The sequence below is a fragment of the Mastomys coucha genome, unplaced genomic scaffold, assembly GCF_008632895.1.
Source record: "Mastomys coucha isolate ucsf_1 unplaced genomic scaffold, UCSF_Mcou_1 pScaffold15, whole genome shotgun sequence".
Lineage (NCBI taxonomy): Eukaryota > Metazoa > Chordata > Mammalia > Rodentia > Muridae > Mastomys > Mastomys coucha.
In genome coordinates, this window is record NW_022196897.1 from 168,106,426 (window position 1) to 168,122,180 (window position 15,755).

General features: G+C 45.1%; 1 protein-coding gene across 14 annotated transcripts in view; it reads right to left on the bottom strand.

The window, feature by feature from the left end:
• Nucleotides 1-15,755, bottom strand: part of Uckl1 (uridine-cytidine kinase 1 like 1) — a 26,130-nt gene that overhangs the window by 2,361 nt on the left and 8,014 nt on the right. For 3 of the 14 annotated variants that reach the window (XM_031373117.1, XM_031373127.1, XM_031373115.1), the window contains exons 5-15: nucleotides 15,602-15,673; nucleotides 14,580-14,769; nucleotides 14,439-14,500; nucleotides 12,586-12,605; nucleotides 11,865-11,963; nucleotides 11,674-11,767; nucleotides 11,496-11,579; nucleotides 11,267-11,389; nucleotides 11,047-11,154; nucleotides 10,818-10,974; nucleotides 10,666-10,740 (exon numbers count right to left, since the gene is read on the bottom strand). In XM_031373117.1, the coding sequence (XP_031228977.1) occupies nucleotides 10,666-10,740; nucleotides 10,818-10,974; nucleotides 11,047-11,154; nucleotides 11,267-11,389; nucleotides 11,496-11,579; nucleotides 11,674-11,767; nucleotides 11,865-11,963; nucleotides 12,586-12,605; nucleotides 14,439-14,500; nucleotides 14,580-14,769; nucleotides 15,602-15,673 (1,084 nt within the window). Of the gene's footprint in view, nucleotides 1-9,239; nucleotides 10,395-10,505; nucleotides 10,741-10,817; nucleotides 10,975-11,046; nucleotides 11,155-11,266; nucleotides 11,390-11,495; nucleotides 11,580-11,673; nucleotides 11,768-11,864; nucleotides 11,964-12,585; nucleotides 12,606-13,823; nucleotides 13,841-14,438; nucleotides 14,501-14,579; nucleotides 14,770-15,601; nucleotides 15,674-15,755 lie in introns of those variants that run through there. The other 11 variants (XM_031373126.1, XM_031373123.1, XM_031373128.1 and 8 more) reach the window with 8 other exon arrangements.

Below are 15,755 nucleotides of genomic sequence, written 5' to 3' on the forward strand. Positions count from 1 at the left end.
GGGTCCCGCTCTGCTCGTTCTCACCGCTGAGCTACTCTCTTCCAGTTAGTGAGTTCATCTCACTTCCACGTAACGCCCCACACACCACACCCCACGATCAGCTATCTCAACATCTAGCTACCCAGTAGAAACATGACTCTTAAAGCTTAATAATCCAATCAGATTTATATAACAATAAGATCACAATTTACAAGATGCCAATACAATAATTTCAGAGCCAATTGATAAAGATAAAGCTTTAACCCAATTATTCTAACCTTGTAAAAATCTTGGCTACTTGTAGCTGTTTAAAACCACATGGGGTCAGGATCATCTTCCTACTAGTCTGCCTCTATGTTAGCTTCTCCTCCTATCTCTCCCTGTCCCCCAAACTCCTAGCTCCGCCTCCATTTTCCTATCCAATCAAAGGCCTGCCACTGCCCTAATGTGATTGGACATAGAAAATCCTGCAACAGCCTATTGAAAGCCTGAATATAGGGGCTGGTGAGATGGCTCAGAGGGTAAGAGCACAGTCTGCTCTTCCGAAGGTCATGAGTTCAAATCCCAGCAACCACATGGTGGCTCACAATCACCCATAATGAAATCTGATGCCCTCTTCTGGTGTCTGAAGACAGCTACAGTGTACTCATTTATAATAATAAATAAATCTTTAAAAAAAAGAAAGAAAGAAAGAAAGCCTGAATATATATCAATGATATGGTATACAAACTTTAGTTTTCTGAAATTTGCAAAATTAAACACACCCATTTGCCTTTTTTGGAGGATACCCCTAAGATTACTCCCAGTGGGCAATGGAATTTGATTATAAAAAGAATTTATAAGAATTTTCTTATAAATTCCTTGGCTTGTCAATTAAATTTTTTTCTTTTTCTTCTTTTCTTTGTCTTGTCTTTCTTTCTCTCTTTCTTTTTTTTTTTCTCTCTCTCTCTTTCTTTTTTTTTGAGACAAGGTTTCTCTGTATAGCCTTGGCTGTCCTGGAACTCTGTAGACTAGGCTGGCCTCGAACTCAGAAATCATCCTGCCTCTGCCTCCCAAGTGCTGGGATTAAAGGCATGCCACCACCACCGCCCAGCGAATTTTTTTTTTTAAATATTACACCATGTTTACTGTCAACATGGTATTTTCATGAAATTTTGGGCTTCTAACACATTTCCTATTAATAACTGGTTGATTTCTTCATTTCTTAGTGCCAATAAACCTGGCAAGCCTGTATGAGACCAAATGTGGGTGATATATAATGGATAGTTTCTATATAGTTTCTGATTACCTATTGCAGTTGCAAAAATAACAAGGTCAATTCTGAGTTATCAGGAATTAATTCAGTACTTTCTATAGGCAAAAGGTCTCTTTCGGCATACTGCGGGTCTGTAATTATAGTAAGAGTCAGGAAAATCTAATACCATAAGAATTGAGTACACTTCTGATTTTTGAATTGAAGTATATGGGCTGTCAATTACTTTGTTTATTTTATTTGACTTATGGTCTGCCTTTCTCAGTATAAAATGTAGGTACTTCAGGAATTTGTGTTTCTTTTACAATATGTGGGAGAATACAATTAGTTCTTTTTATAAACAGAAGACACTGACTTTTAGGATATTTGTTGTTAATTTCTCCAAAATAGTTGCTATGAGCTCTTTGCCAAACTTCACTGATTACCCATAACACCATATTCTCAGCACTAGTAAAAGGTACTACGATTTCTGCCAGGTCTGTTCCTGACAATTGACATAGTCTTATTCTACCTTTTATAATTAAATCAGAATATTTTTCTATATAAGTTTTTTTTTTTTTACTTTTGTGTGCTAAAACATTCCATTCCATAATACTGTCTTCCCTTAGCATAAGGAGGAAGTTCAGTAGGAAAATGAGTTGAAGGCAAAATAACTAAAATACACTAGTTTGGAATCTATTCAATCAATATAATATATCTTGCAATCTCTTTTCTACCAGTGTTAACTCTCTTTGTTTCAGCTGTTAACTATCTTGGACTGTTTGAGTCCAAATCTTTTTTTTTTTTTTTTGGTTTTTCAAGACAGAGTTTCTCTGTGTATCCCTGGCTGTCCTAGAACTCACTCTGTAGACCAGGCTGGCCTCAAACTCAGAAATCTGCCTGCTTCTGCCTCCCAAGTGCTGGGATGGTTGTGAGCCACCATGTGGTTGCTAGGATTTGAACTCAGGACCTTCGGAAGAGCAGTCAGTGCTCTTAACCACTGAACCATCTCTCCAGCCTCTTGAGTCCAAATCTTCTTGTAACCTTTGAAACACTTGAATAGGCTGCTCTTGTACCAACTGATCAAGTTAAGAGCCTTTGCTCTATTTACACAGGCTTATCAGTCAACCATTTTAAGGGTAGAGACTTAAGACCTAAGGTAGGTATTCAGCGGTGGTGGTCCCTCTTATAGATTTAGAAACTCAATCCCTGCTATGTCCTGTGTTTGAACAGTTGTCACAGTCTGGAGATGTTTTTGATGACATATATCAACACCTTCCCCAGGAGTATCTACCAGTCATCCCTTATCTCATCATGAGCTGTCTCTGGGATTTCAGGAATATTAATCTGAGTATACACTATTGTAAAATGATCCCTTCCTCATAAATTTATGGGTATGTCAGCCACATAAGGCTTTAACTTTCCTTTTTTACCTTCTGGTCCCACACATTAAACCCAATTCACACTTTGTTTTATCTGAGATAACTTTCCAATTCCTAGAAACTGGGTATAAACCTTTTGAAGTGGCCATTCTGAATTCCGAGATTTTTTTTTGTGAAATAATACATTGGCTCCTATATCCACCAAACCATCTATTTCAATACCATTTAATTGCAATACCATTTAATTTTTGTCTCTGATCATTAATAACTATTTGCCAGAACACACATTTTCTAGTAGTTCCAAACTCTCATGCTCTTTCTTTTCTTATCTTCAGATACACCAGAAGAGGGCATCGGATCCCATTACAGATAGATGGTTGTGAGTCACCATGTGGCTGCTGGGAGTTGAACTTAGGAACTCAGGAAGAGTAGCCAATGCTCTTAACCACTGAGCCATCTCTCCAGCCTCTCTCATGTTCTTTTTACTGGAGGATCTTTGTCTTTGATGTAGGGAAACAAGAGCTACTGAGCAATTCTATCGTGTGTTAAATTGCATCTCTTTTCTTACATAGGCCATAATTTTAATTTCCTCTTTGAAATCTTCATCTATAATTCTTGGATGCACAATGAATCCTTGGGAAGTCTTCCCAAGATCATTTCTACTGTCCCTGAGTACAAAGGACCATAAACTCCAGTAGTTATTTTATAACATTGAGCTTTTAAGGATAGAGTAAAATGTTTACCTATGGCCAAGTCTAGAGGTGTAGGTGGTTGATTTGATGCTGATTGTATTCAGTTGCGAAATTCTGTATCCCAAGATCTGGTTGCTCCAAGACTAGCAAATCCCCATGTATACCAGTCTTTGCTGTGTAAACCTTGCTCCACAATTTAAAACTGTTGCTTAAATAAAACTGGTGACAGCCAGTTACTGGGTGGTGGGGAGGATAGAGAGAGGTGGAGTGGAGTTTTAGTTACTGGGTGGCAAGTAGACCATGAAGAGGAGGAGGAAGAGAGAGAGGAACTCAGAGAAGATGGAGAAAACAAGAGGCTTCCATGAGTTTGATGAACCAGCAATTACTGGAGGATTACCTCTAAATCTCTAACACTAGTCCAGTTACTACCTCAACTGTCCTTCCCAAATACTTGCTGTTTGAAATTCTCTGGGTTATTTCTGCTCCAGTACTCTGGCCTCCTAGGGAGGCATTTCACTCTGGCATCTATTGCTGGTACATTATAATTCATGGAAGCCTCCTGTTCTCTCCATCTTCTGAGCTCCTCTCTTCTCCTCCTCGTTCCTTCTCCTCCTTTTCCTCCTTATGGCCTACCTTCCATCCCCAGCCCAGTAACTCAAATTCCACCTCTTTCTATTCCTCCTAATAATTGGCTGTCACCAGTTTTACTTAAACAATTGTTTAAAATTGTGGAACAAGGCTTACACAACAAAGGCTGGTATATCCATAAGTATTTGATCGACTAGGGTACCAGATCATGGGGTACAGAATTTAGTATTTAACTACAAGCAGCACCAGACCAATCCCCTACAAACAGCATCACTGCTTGCAGTAGCATGCATTTAGATCTACCATACTTAGTTGAGGTTTATTTTGGGGGGAAATGAATGTTATTTCCTGGCTGACAAGAGATGAACAACTTATACTTTTTACTGCAGTGCTTTGAACCAGGTCCCCCAAATCCATTTCCGATGGTTAGAAATTACCTTGACTATCTTTCTTGGACCTACAGTTATTGGTTCAATGGCAACCTTTGCCTCATCACCTGCACAACCCTGGAAGCCTAGGTCTTCTTTCTGGTTTTATATTTAGAAAAACTGGGCGGTGGTGGTGCACGCCTTCAATCCTAGCACTTGGGAGGCAGAGGCAGGCAGATTTCTGAGTTTGAGGCCAGCCTGGTCTACAGAGTGAGTTCCAGGACAGCCAGGGCTACACAGAGAAAAACCCTGTCTCGAAAAACCAAAAACAAACAAACAAACAAAAACAAAAAACAAAACAAAAACCATTGGCCTTAGAGATGCCACCTATGAGATGTTCACCTTAGAGATGTTCACAATTTTGTTGCCAATTTTTGGAAATATTTCCCACAATTAAAGCACCAGACATTGGAGATCTTTAGTGGCTTGGTCCCAGCCCATACAAATGGCCCATAATGTTTCCCATAATTGAAGCACCAGGAATTTTGATATCAGAGAACTCTAGCTATAGCCTGACCTATCATATTAGCAGGGTACATGTTAGAACCCATATTGGTCCTCCATAGACATTGCCCACACCTTTAATGGTCTAATAACTTGTTTACATTTGATATTTGCATTTTTATACACAAAGATCTCTCCTATCAACACCTGTCTTGTATCAGGGTTTAATACAGCTTTGTTCACGGTTGAGACTAATTTTTGTAAAAAATCAATGAAAGCTTCTCCAGAGCCTTGTATAATCTTTTAAATGAGATGAACTTTTTCCTGGACTCCAACTTTGTCCTAAGTTCTTAAAGCCATTAAATGACATTGTTCTATAGTAGCATCATCTAATTGAATCTGTTCTTGTATATCAGAGTACTACCCTCACCTAACAATTGATTTCTTACTATATTATTTCCCCTCACTTTATTTTACTGTTCAATATTTGTGGCTTCTTCCCTCTACCATGTTAACCATTGCAACAGCAGACCAGCCTCTAGCACAGCTATCACCAATCCCTTCCAGTTTGGATGAACAATTCTGTTTTAGTAGCCCAGTTATTTAGAATTTGTTTCACATAAAGCGAGTGCATTCCATATGACATTATGACCTCTTTAAAATGCCTTACATCTACCATTTCTATAGGTTACCGTATACTGTCATCATAACCTTGTTCCACACCATTAGCAGGCATATGCTGTATGACTACTAGGAAAGCTGATGGTGGTGATCTCATAATCCCAGGCCACCTCCCACTCTGGTTATGTGGTTGGATTATCAAAACAGGCTGTTTCATCAGATTGTCCTCCCCGCTTTTCAGCTTTTCTCTGACTCAGTCGCCCGCTGGTGCAGTTTCTTCTCCCTTTTCCTCCCCTAGGGAACTCCTACTCTCTTGCTTCATCACTAGGACTGGGCCTTTTTGTCTCTCTTTCTGGTGCTCCTTGCTTCCTAATGTTTTCAGTTTCACAGTCAACTCTGCAACCCTTTCAGAAATGAGAGAGCAGAGTGACCCCTTTCTTTTCCCATTTTAGCCTTGTTTTGTTTCTCAGGCCCCTGCAATTTTCCCAATTGCTCAGCTAGTCTTTCATCCCCACCCTCCCCTTTTTTTTTTTTTTTTTTTTTTTTGGTTGTTGTTGTTTAGTTGTTTTTCGAGACAGGGTTTCTGTGTATAGCCCTGGCTGTCCTGGAACTCACTCTGTAGACCAGGCTGGCCTTGAACTCAGAAACCCACCTTCCTCTGCCTCCCAAGTGCTGGGATTAAAGGCATGCACCACCACTGCCTGGCCTTTCATCCCTCTTAAAGCAGAATATAAGAAAAAGAAAAAACAAAATTCCCTCTGGGAGATATCTGAGTGGTAACAGCCAAAATATAATTTTTGCTTGAGTCTAAAAAAAAAAAAAAAAAAACCTGGGGCTGGAGAGATGGCTCAGGGGTTGAGAGCACTGACTGACTGCCTGGACGGGGGTGGCACACGCTTTTAATCCCAGCACTTGGGAGGAAGAGGCATAGAGTTCCTTGGTCAAGTTTGATCTTCTTGGTCAGGATATCTATATCTATTTCTCTCCCTCTTCCTCCTCCTCCTCTTCCTTCATGCATGACTACTTAACAAACTGTGACCAACAACAATCAACCAAAAACCTTCTACCCCTCCAGCCCTAGCATTTATATACCCTCTGAAAAAAATCCCCAGAATTCCAAATGTCACACAATTGCAGAAACTATCTGCAGCTGGCAAAATCACACCTCTGCTAGAGCACGAGACAAATCATAGTCAACTGCTGTGGACAATCTGAAGCAGCCCCATATCCCATACCTTGGATTAAAACAAAAACATACTCTTATATTTCTGTGGGTTTTTTTCTTTTTTCTTTTTCCTTTTTTGGTTTTTTGAGACAGGATTTCTCTGTGTAGCCTTGGCTGTCCTGGAACTTACTCTGTAGACCAGGCTGGTCTTGAACTCAGAAATCTACCTGTCTCTGCCTCCCAAGTGATGGGATTAAAGGCATGGGCCACCACTGCCCAGCTATATTTCTGTGTTTTTAAAAGAACCAGAAATTCCAGAATTATTACTACAGGTCTCAGTTCCCCTAGCTACTTACACTTGATCTGCCGACCATCATGGCATGCACCTCCAGAGACTCCACAAGAGAAATGAATGCAGAGAAGAGCCACTGCAAGTCCTGGGAGGATGCAGATAGCTGGGCCCACGGAATGTATGTGCTGGTCCCTAGCACTTGGGAGGCAGAAGAAATCAGATCTCTGTAAGTTTGAAGCAGCCTCCAGGTGGGCAACAGTTTTTCCTCTACTATCTGCATGCATGCTGTGACTCTGTAGGCCCAAGCTTGGATAGCTTGAGAGCTTACTAGCAGTGACCTGGACTGGTAAGCATAAATCTCAGGTCCCAAGTTTCCTGGGAGTTTCCCTGATCAACAGGTCGAGAAACAAATATTTCTCTGTCTCTAGCCATATTTGAACTCCACAACATGTTAATTCTATGTAAGCAGAACTGGTCTAGACTCTAGGCAGGTCTTTGCCTCCAGTTGGAAGTTGGCTGGTGTGAGGTCCTAAAGAATCCAGCTATTCCACCCAAATGCCCCAAGATTTCACTGCTAAAGTAGCCATTGTTTCTAGCCCTGTTTCCCTGGGCCCAATAAAATATCATTTCCCATATTCTAGATGTCTCTTTCTTTCTGAATCAAAGCATACTCAAATCAAAAACCATAGTTCACTGCCAATCAGCCAGGGCCTTCTCCCTTAAACCTGAACACTATCTGGGCCAATTCCAGGACAGCCAGGGCTGCACAGAGAAACTCCGTCTCAAAACACCAAACTAATAAAACAAAACAAAACAACAACACCCTGACCTCCAGCCCTAACTTGACTGTGGAGAGCTGCAACACTTCACAGCTTCAAGGCATGATGGTGCATACTTCTAATCCTAGCACTTGGGAGGCAGAAGAAATCAGATCTCTGTAAGTTTGAAGCAGCCTTGTCTATACAATGGGTTCCAGGCCATCCAACACTACAAAGTGAGAATCTTCTCTCCCAGCCACCTCAAAAACAAAAACAAAACAAAACAAAACAAACAAACCTAAACCAAACCCTCAGTGTCAGAATTATCTCTGCCTCTGCTCATCTGGTGTGCAAAACTATGCTGTTCTGCAGATGTCCTACCTGCAATGCTCTTGTTGCAGGACTTCTGGAGCACCCAACTTATGGCATACCTCATGGCCCACGCCCAGCCATCTTTGTCTACTGATTTCTGACTCTAGGTGACAGAGCATAGACACTTTGCACCTGTGTCAGGGTCCTCTTCTAACTCAGTAGACTTAGACTGTTCCAAGTTCTAGGCTTCTGTCTTTCCAGGCAAGGACATGTCACCATGAAACTGCTAAGATCAGGAAAGGGTGGCACCTCACAGGCTGACAACCCTGAGATTGACCTTGTAGACATTATTTTCTGATTGGACAGTCCTAGAAACATTTAAGGAGACTGGCCTTTTTAGCCCATCTGAGTATCACAGTGACTTCTGGGTGAGTGTGAGGGGGGCACTTAAGGACCATATGCAGCATCCACACCCACTGCCAGCCAGGCTTTGAGTCCATCTGCCTGCCTCTGTGTTCACTGTTAATAACTTACCTGGCTCCATGGCACACATCACCCTAGCCCGCAATGGTCCAAGATGGACCTAGACATTTTAAAGGTACAAAGGCTTTCTATCTGTGAGCGTCAAGTTATAACTCTGAGTGTACTCCTTGGACATTTTCATCCAGGCTCAGCTTTGGTCTTGCCTTGCTCAGGACTGAAGCCCCAAGTATATGCAGTTGTACTGAGTTTTTTCCCATGAGGACTTAGTGCTTGTGTACCATGGTCTCAGCGGTGTTTCCCCCCTAGCTGTTTAGAAAGGTACCCACTTCTTCTTCTTCTTTTCTTTTCTTTTATTCTATTTATTTATTTATTTATTTATTTATTTATTTATTTATTTTTGTGTTTTTGAGACAGGGTTTCTCTGTGTATCCCTGGCTGTCCTGGTACTCACTCTGTAGACCAGGCTGGCCTCAATCTCAGAAATCCACCTGCCTCTGCCTCCCAAGTGCTGAGATTAAAGGTGTGTGTTACCACCGCCCTGCCAGGTACCCACTTCTATGACTCTAGTTAGAAAATAAGCCACCGGGCAGTAGTGGCGTAGCCTTGTAGCCTTGTCTTAACAAGTCTCAGTCTACCTCCAAAAATGGACATCCAAGTTTGAGATTTCCCAATAGCATATCTCATGTGGGTGAAGATATCTAGTCAGGGTCTTGAAATTTAGGTTTCCTGCTCTAGGCTATTCTCTGGGCCCCACTAACTTTCAAGAAGACAGAAGAAGCCAGGCAGTGATGGCGGACACCTTTAATCCCAGCACTTGGGAGGCAGAGGCAAGCAGATTTCTGAATTTGATGCCAGCCTGGTCTACAGAGTGAGTTCCAGGACAGCCAGAGCTATATAGAGAAACTGTCTTGAAAAACAAAACAAAACAAAACAAAACAAAACAAAGGGCAGAAGAAAAGAAGAAACTACCTTTCCCTAGGAGCCTGTTACCCATTGTGGTACAGCAATAGGGCTGTACCATTCCATCGTAGTGCTTTATCACCACACTTAATATATGCATGTCTCTGGTATGTAGTGTCTGCTGTGTGGATGCATGCACTACATGTGTAGATAGTGTTGGTATGTACATGTGTGTATGGGTTTGATTTGTTCTCAGGGAACCAATCATCCTGGTTGGACTTGGGTGGGACCTTCATGGGAAGGACCTGGCTCCTACCCAGCTTTTCATAGTATTCCTAAATTCCTCATCTCTTTCTTCAGTTTCCCAGCATAAAGTGCAGGAATGAGTGAGCCACTGGGTAGAGACTGGAGATGTGGGAGGGTCCACTTACTAGGTAATAGAGAAGGTCCTCCTGACCTCTGCTTTGGTCCTCTGTCTCCCTCTAGTGCCTGGTGCTCCTTGGACAAACAACTTATCTTAATTCCCACCATTGTGGGCTGACTTCCACCCAGCTACTCTTCCACTCCCATCTCATGACAAGTTGTTCCATGACAAGCAGGAAAAAGGCCCACAGTAGGCTTGAATGGGGTTTGGGGAAGCCTGTTTTAGGTTCCTAGGATACCTGACACAAGCCAGAGACCCATAGCTCATATCCAGTAGCTGTCCATGTACATGTCTGTCATCTCATTGGGACAAAATCGTCATGGCACTAAGCAGCTGCCTGGCAGCTGCCAGAGAAACCTGTCTTAACCTCTAAAATTCAGTAGCAGCAAGGCAGGGATGGACATGAAACTTTGGTTCTGAAAACCTGAGGCTCTGGCCATCTTGGAGCTAGTCTTCTTCCACTACTCAATCCTTGCCATAACTGCCCACACACCAGCTTCTGCTGGGTCCCTTGGTAGTACAAATGTGGTTGGGAGAAAGTGGTCAAAGAGCCCTAAGTATCCTTGTCTCTGGGTCCAGGTCAGGTGAGCTGTGTAGTTCTTGTCAGATGAGCTGTGGTTCTTCAGCTGTGTGTTTCATCTGGAGGCCCCACTTCTTCCCTTATCTCCATCAGACAATAAGTGAATAAGCTTTGACTGTAAGGAAAGCACAAGGCTGAGAATGCCTTGTCCTGCTGGACCTCTGACCTCATCCTTATATACCTTGGGGAGCCTGCCTCAACAGAGTCCACCCAGGGTACATTCTGCCACACCATCATTTTCTAAAGCTTTATTTTATAAAATGTGTAAACTGAATATTATTGGTAACATTTTTAAACCCAAATAAATTAATGTGTTGTCTCTGCAATTCCAGACCAAGAGACAGAAGGCTGGGTAGAAATAAGAGTAGCTTGGACAGGGAACTAACCCATGGAGGCTGCCTCCTCCTCATCACTGCCATCAGGGACTGCATCTGTCCCAAAGTAGCGATCACCAAAGTTCCCTGCAAAAAGAAATGGCATTGTGTAACTGGGTCCCCCTGGATCATCAGCCATGCTCCCTGGGCTACAACAGACTTACCAATGCCTGGGATGATACGGAAAAGGTCATTGACACGCTTGTCTACAGCTGTGGTGATGATTCTCACATGTGGGAATGCATAGGCCACAGAATGCACACCCATCTCTGCCATGAGCAGGGAGAGCAAAAAGATCTTGTCCTCAGGCACATCATGGTCCTGTGCAACATGGGGACAGGATAAGTCCCAACTCTAAGGGAATCTGCTTGCAGCCCATCCAGGTCTACTTACCAGGAGTACACGTACAGCCATCATGGCTGCAGCACCCGTGGATACTGTGCAGTCCATCAGGATCACATGGTCATCACTAATATCCTTGGGAAGTCTCAGGTAATGGAGCTATAGTTGATAGTAAGGTCAGAGTAGGGCTCCCACATCAATTTTCTGGTCTCCCCACCCTCCCCTTGTGTTGGTCATTACTGTGAACCCCCAGCCCTCCCTGGCTGGACACCTCAGGCTCCCCTGTGAGCTGGTTGGTCTGGATGAGGATAGTGCCAATGCGCACATCCTTGCACACGGCACGCAGTGCAGGCTCCATGGTTTCTCCTGCACGCAGAATTGATACACCAGTGATCTAGTGGGAAAGAGAGGCTGAGTAAGCTGCAAGCTGGATGCCTCTAACCTAACCCATAGTCTCTTACCCCAGCAGCTACTGCTATCTCATCCCTAGCCATGTGTACCTGTTTTCCAGCGTAGCACTTTCCCATGTAGTCCTGCCCCTGTGGAGTCTGTACAGTGCAGTCCTGTATGGTGAGTTGGGGTGCCTGTGAACAGCCAGTACCTAGTCCCACTCCCTCATTATTAGCCCATACATGGAAAAATGGGACACCCTCTACCCATTTCCCTACAAACCCACACCTGAAAGGGTAGGAAGGACAGTGCATGTTCAATAAGCAGCCGCATCAGTCTTTTGGAGTAGAAAATGAATTCATCCCGGCTAGTCTCCTTGTCCCTGGTGGTAAAAGAAGCAGGCTTAGAAAAGGATGGAGCAGAACCTGGGGATGAAGTGGAACAGGGTTGGGAGTAGCACTCCACAGGCAGGCCCTTACCTGATGATGGTGTGCATGCCTCGTACCTGTGGTGTACTCTTGAGGACACTCAGTGTCTGAGGAAGGGGATGGCACTGGTGAGCAGAGGCCAACGCGGCCCTAGGGATACAAATATATTGGCATATCTTACCCAAAACGTCCCTTTATACTCCAGAGAACATCTGAACATCACTGTGGGGGCTGGGACATGTGCAGGGTGGGAGCTGTCTGCTGGCTATGGCTGACCCATGAAAGATGCCTTGGCACCTGAAATGTGACTGAAAAGTAAGAATGTTCAATTCTCCACATTGAACACAGAGGCTGGACGTGGGGAGTGAGGTGTGAGGTGTCTCTTCTTTGGCTTAAAGAGAGGCCAGACATGGGGAAGAGAGCTTACTGTGGGAACAGGTTTCAACCTTCCAAATGGATCTCTTGTCCCCAACTCCTGGGAGCAACAAGTAAGCTGTAGGGTCAAGCTCCACTCAGGTCCATCCCCCAGCTAGTGTGCAGTCCCTCTCAGGAGGAAGGGCAAAGCAGGGAGGGCTCAGTGCCAAAGGCTGCCCCACCAAAGACCTAAGCCAGGAGAGGGAAAGGGCAAGGTAGAAGGAGGGAGGGCTGATTAGGGAGTTAAGGTAGGAACAGTGATTGTGGAAGGGAGGGGTCACGGAAGCACCAGGTGCAGGAGCAGTGCAGGGTGCAGGACAGCACACAGTGCAGCACAACCAGAGCTTGCTTTGCTCACATATCCCAACGCAGCTTCCTCTGCTCGCCAGGTGAAGAGCGTGTTCAGGGAGGGAACAAGGCAGGAGACAGGTTTACAAAGTGGAAAAGAACAGAGAGAAAAACACTTAGTGGGGAGAGCAGCCAAGTCCCTACAGAAGGTGCCCTGTGGCTACCAACTGGATAAAGACTTGAGGCAGGAGGCTGGCAGCAGTCTTGGCACTGACAGCCTTGGCTCCGGAGGGTGGAGCACCACCCACACCCAGCTGCTTTTCCCTCCTGCTCACCAGTAGCTTCCTGGAGTTGAAGGAGACCGAGGGGAGCCACTAGCCACCACTTCCTTGGCTGGCCAGAAAATGGAAAGTGGAGCTGGCCATGTCTAGAAACTTTTCTCAGAATTGAGGCTTTAAAAGAGCCCTGGCATAGGTCTGTGGCACCCTGATCTTGGTGAGGCCAAGTGGAGACTCATGCAAGGACAGGAAGCAGGGCTATGAAGATGGCCTTGGAGGCATTTTCAACACTGGCTCAGAACTCCTGGGTTATCCAGTAGGATCATGAGGGCTTCCACAGTGGCTCAAATAGATCTTCCCAACTCTGAGGAAAGCCTGGGAGAAGGGTAGGTTCCCGGTGCTGCCTATGGTTCCTGCCTAGGCCTTGATCAGGAGGATGATAATGGTACAGCTCAGTCTATTCCTTCTTCTTTCTGCCGAACTGCCAGCATTACTTCTGCCTGAAGTGTGCTGCAGGTTAAAGACTAAGCTAGGACAGGACAGGGCCTGGGTAGGCAGTGTGAGAAAGGCAGTGCCAAGCCCTCACTCCCCACCTCTCAGAGAGAGTCAACTGAGCCTATGACCCATGGGATGGTTCAGCTTATAAGATACAGCAGCCTAGATGCAGACACAGGTCTTATGATTGCAGAGACATATCAATGTAGTCCCTGCCTAGGATCATGAACAGCAGTGCTGGCCCAGGAGTACTGCTGTGCTCTCTGTGGCTGGAGCCCAAGATAGGCTGAATGGAAAAGGAGCCTCCATGAACATCTGGCCAGCACAGGTAATACATAACCATGGGAAAATTGTTTAATTTCTTTGTACCTTAGAGTTCTTATATGCCACCAAAGGGAGAAGCAGCAGGCCTGTGCCACTCTACCATTGGTGTTGGTAAGGATTGCCTGCCTGCTTGGCTAGGTGACAGCTGACCCGGAGCTCTATGTAGATGTTGGAAATGCCTCCATCTGTGCAGACTGTTGTGGAGTCTTACCTGACGCTGAGTTCACGCTGTGGCAGCAACACAGGGAGACATAAGGGAATGGGTGATGCATCAGTGACCAGGCCAAGCAGCCAGGCTACCCCCACCCCCAGTGATGGACACTTCTCAGCCCCACGTGGAGATGGCTCAGGGTCTGCAAACTGCAAGAGGAGGCAAGTTTCTAAGGATCTCTAACGTGGGGATCAGGTGGCCTGGAACCTGTGAGTCTGGGCCTGTAGTAGTAGTGATCCCAGAACTCAGCCATAAACCATGTAATGTGTGACCTATAGTGTGAAAACATCCCCTGTACAGTGACCTACTCAGAAAGAGAAGACATAGAACTCAGTGCTGAAATCCATAATCCTAGACCAATGGATAGTGCATCACCCTTGTTACTACCACAGGGTTGGGAGGGACAGGAGTGTAGCCTTCCAAGCATGGCCAAGTCCCCTTGCCTTTAACAGAGGGCTGGGCCAGAAAATAAGCTAAGGGAGCAGGCTCAGGACACTTGAGTGCCAGTACCTGCAGCGGACAGAGAACGTGTGTGTGTGTGGGGGGGTGTAGGATAAGCAAGTTTCTGTTGGGAGACAACAGACAGGGACTTTGAGTGCTACATGGCTAACTAACCTCTTCCAGCTGGCTGTGAACATGCTGCACAATCAGGTCAATGGCTACTGTGTTCCCGCTCCCTGGAGGGGGAAAAAATAACTCAGAAGCTTGGAGGCCCTTCTGCCCCACTGGTAGGAAAACAAGGGTTGGCAGGCTCACCTCTGGGTACCACAATATCTGCCAGGCGCATGGTAGGCTGGATATACTGATCAAAAGCAGGTTTGACAAACTTGTTGTACTGCTTAATGACACCCTCAATGTCCCGGCCTCGCTCACTGATGTCCCTGCGCAGCCGCCGTACCAGTCGGATATCAGAATCTGTGTCCACAAAGATCTTCATGTCCAGGAGCTGGATGAGGGACAAGAAGCCAGTGCACAGGGCTGAGGCAGGCAACAGTGGCACTATTAAACAGAAGCCAGGATATATATAGCCAGAGTGGCAACATAATCAGCTCATGGTCTATGGGCCATGATCATTGGGGCCAGCTCCCCACCAGGACACCCATTGGCTTAATTGTCAGTGCATACAGGATGCATTCATAGGAAGTATGTATTGCGATGCATGTGTAGGTATGGGATACTACTAGTCAGGGACACAGAATGGAGACAACTGAAAAGTCAGGCGGGAATGGTACTTGGCAGTGTGACGTACATATGACTACACTCATTATACCTCCCATGAACACAGGGGGAGTGGGGCTTTGTGAGCTCTGGGTATGGCCTCCTCCAGGCAGCATGGGATAGGTGGTCCCTGAGGAGCCATCTGGAGACTGGAGCTGCCACACGGAAATGGTAAGAGTCCTCTTGGCCTGGACCAACGTCACATTCAGGTATATCCTAGAGGTCTTGCAGCAAAATCCCTTAAACTCACTGGCTTTAAGTCTTTGTTTGTTCTTTAGCAAGGAAAAATATAAGAGCAGGGAGATCGAAGTACAGCTCTCAGCAGGTAGGAGAGGAAAACACTGTCCCCAGAAGCCACACCCCACTGTAGTAGTCAGCTAGCTAATGGTAAAGAACAGCTGTAAATGCCTAGGATACACCAGGAGGGGTTCATCCAAAAGTGCCCAATAGGGAAAAATCTGCTCAAGTCATGGAGGCTGTGGGCATGGGGCAGTGTATCACTAAGAAGGATTCTGTTTATGGGGATGCCTGTGGAGTGGGTGCTCCTAGCAAGCACTCACCTCCAGCAGTGTCTTATCAGCAAAGGCCATGATACCCTCAAAGATGATGACATTTGCACCATACAGTGTTTTCTGAAAAGGAACCCAGAGAGTTTTCATGACCAGCTTAAGCCCCTACAACCTCTTCCATAGGTAGGCCCCAACACCATGAGCC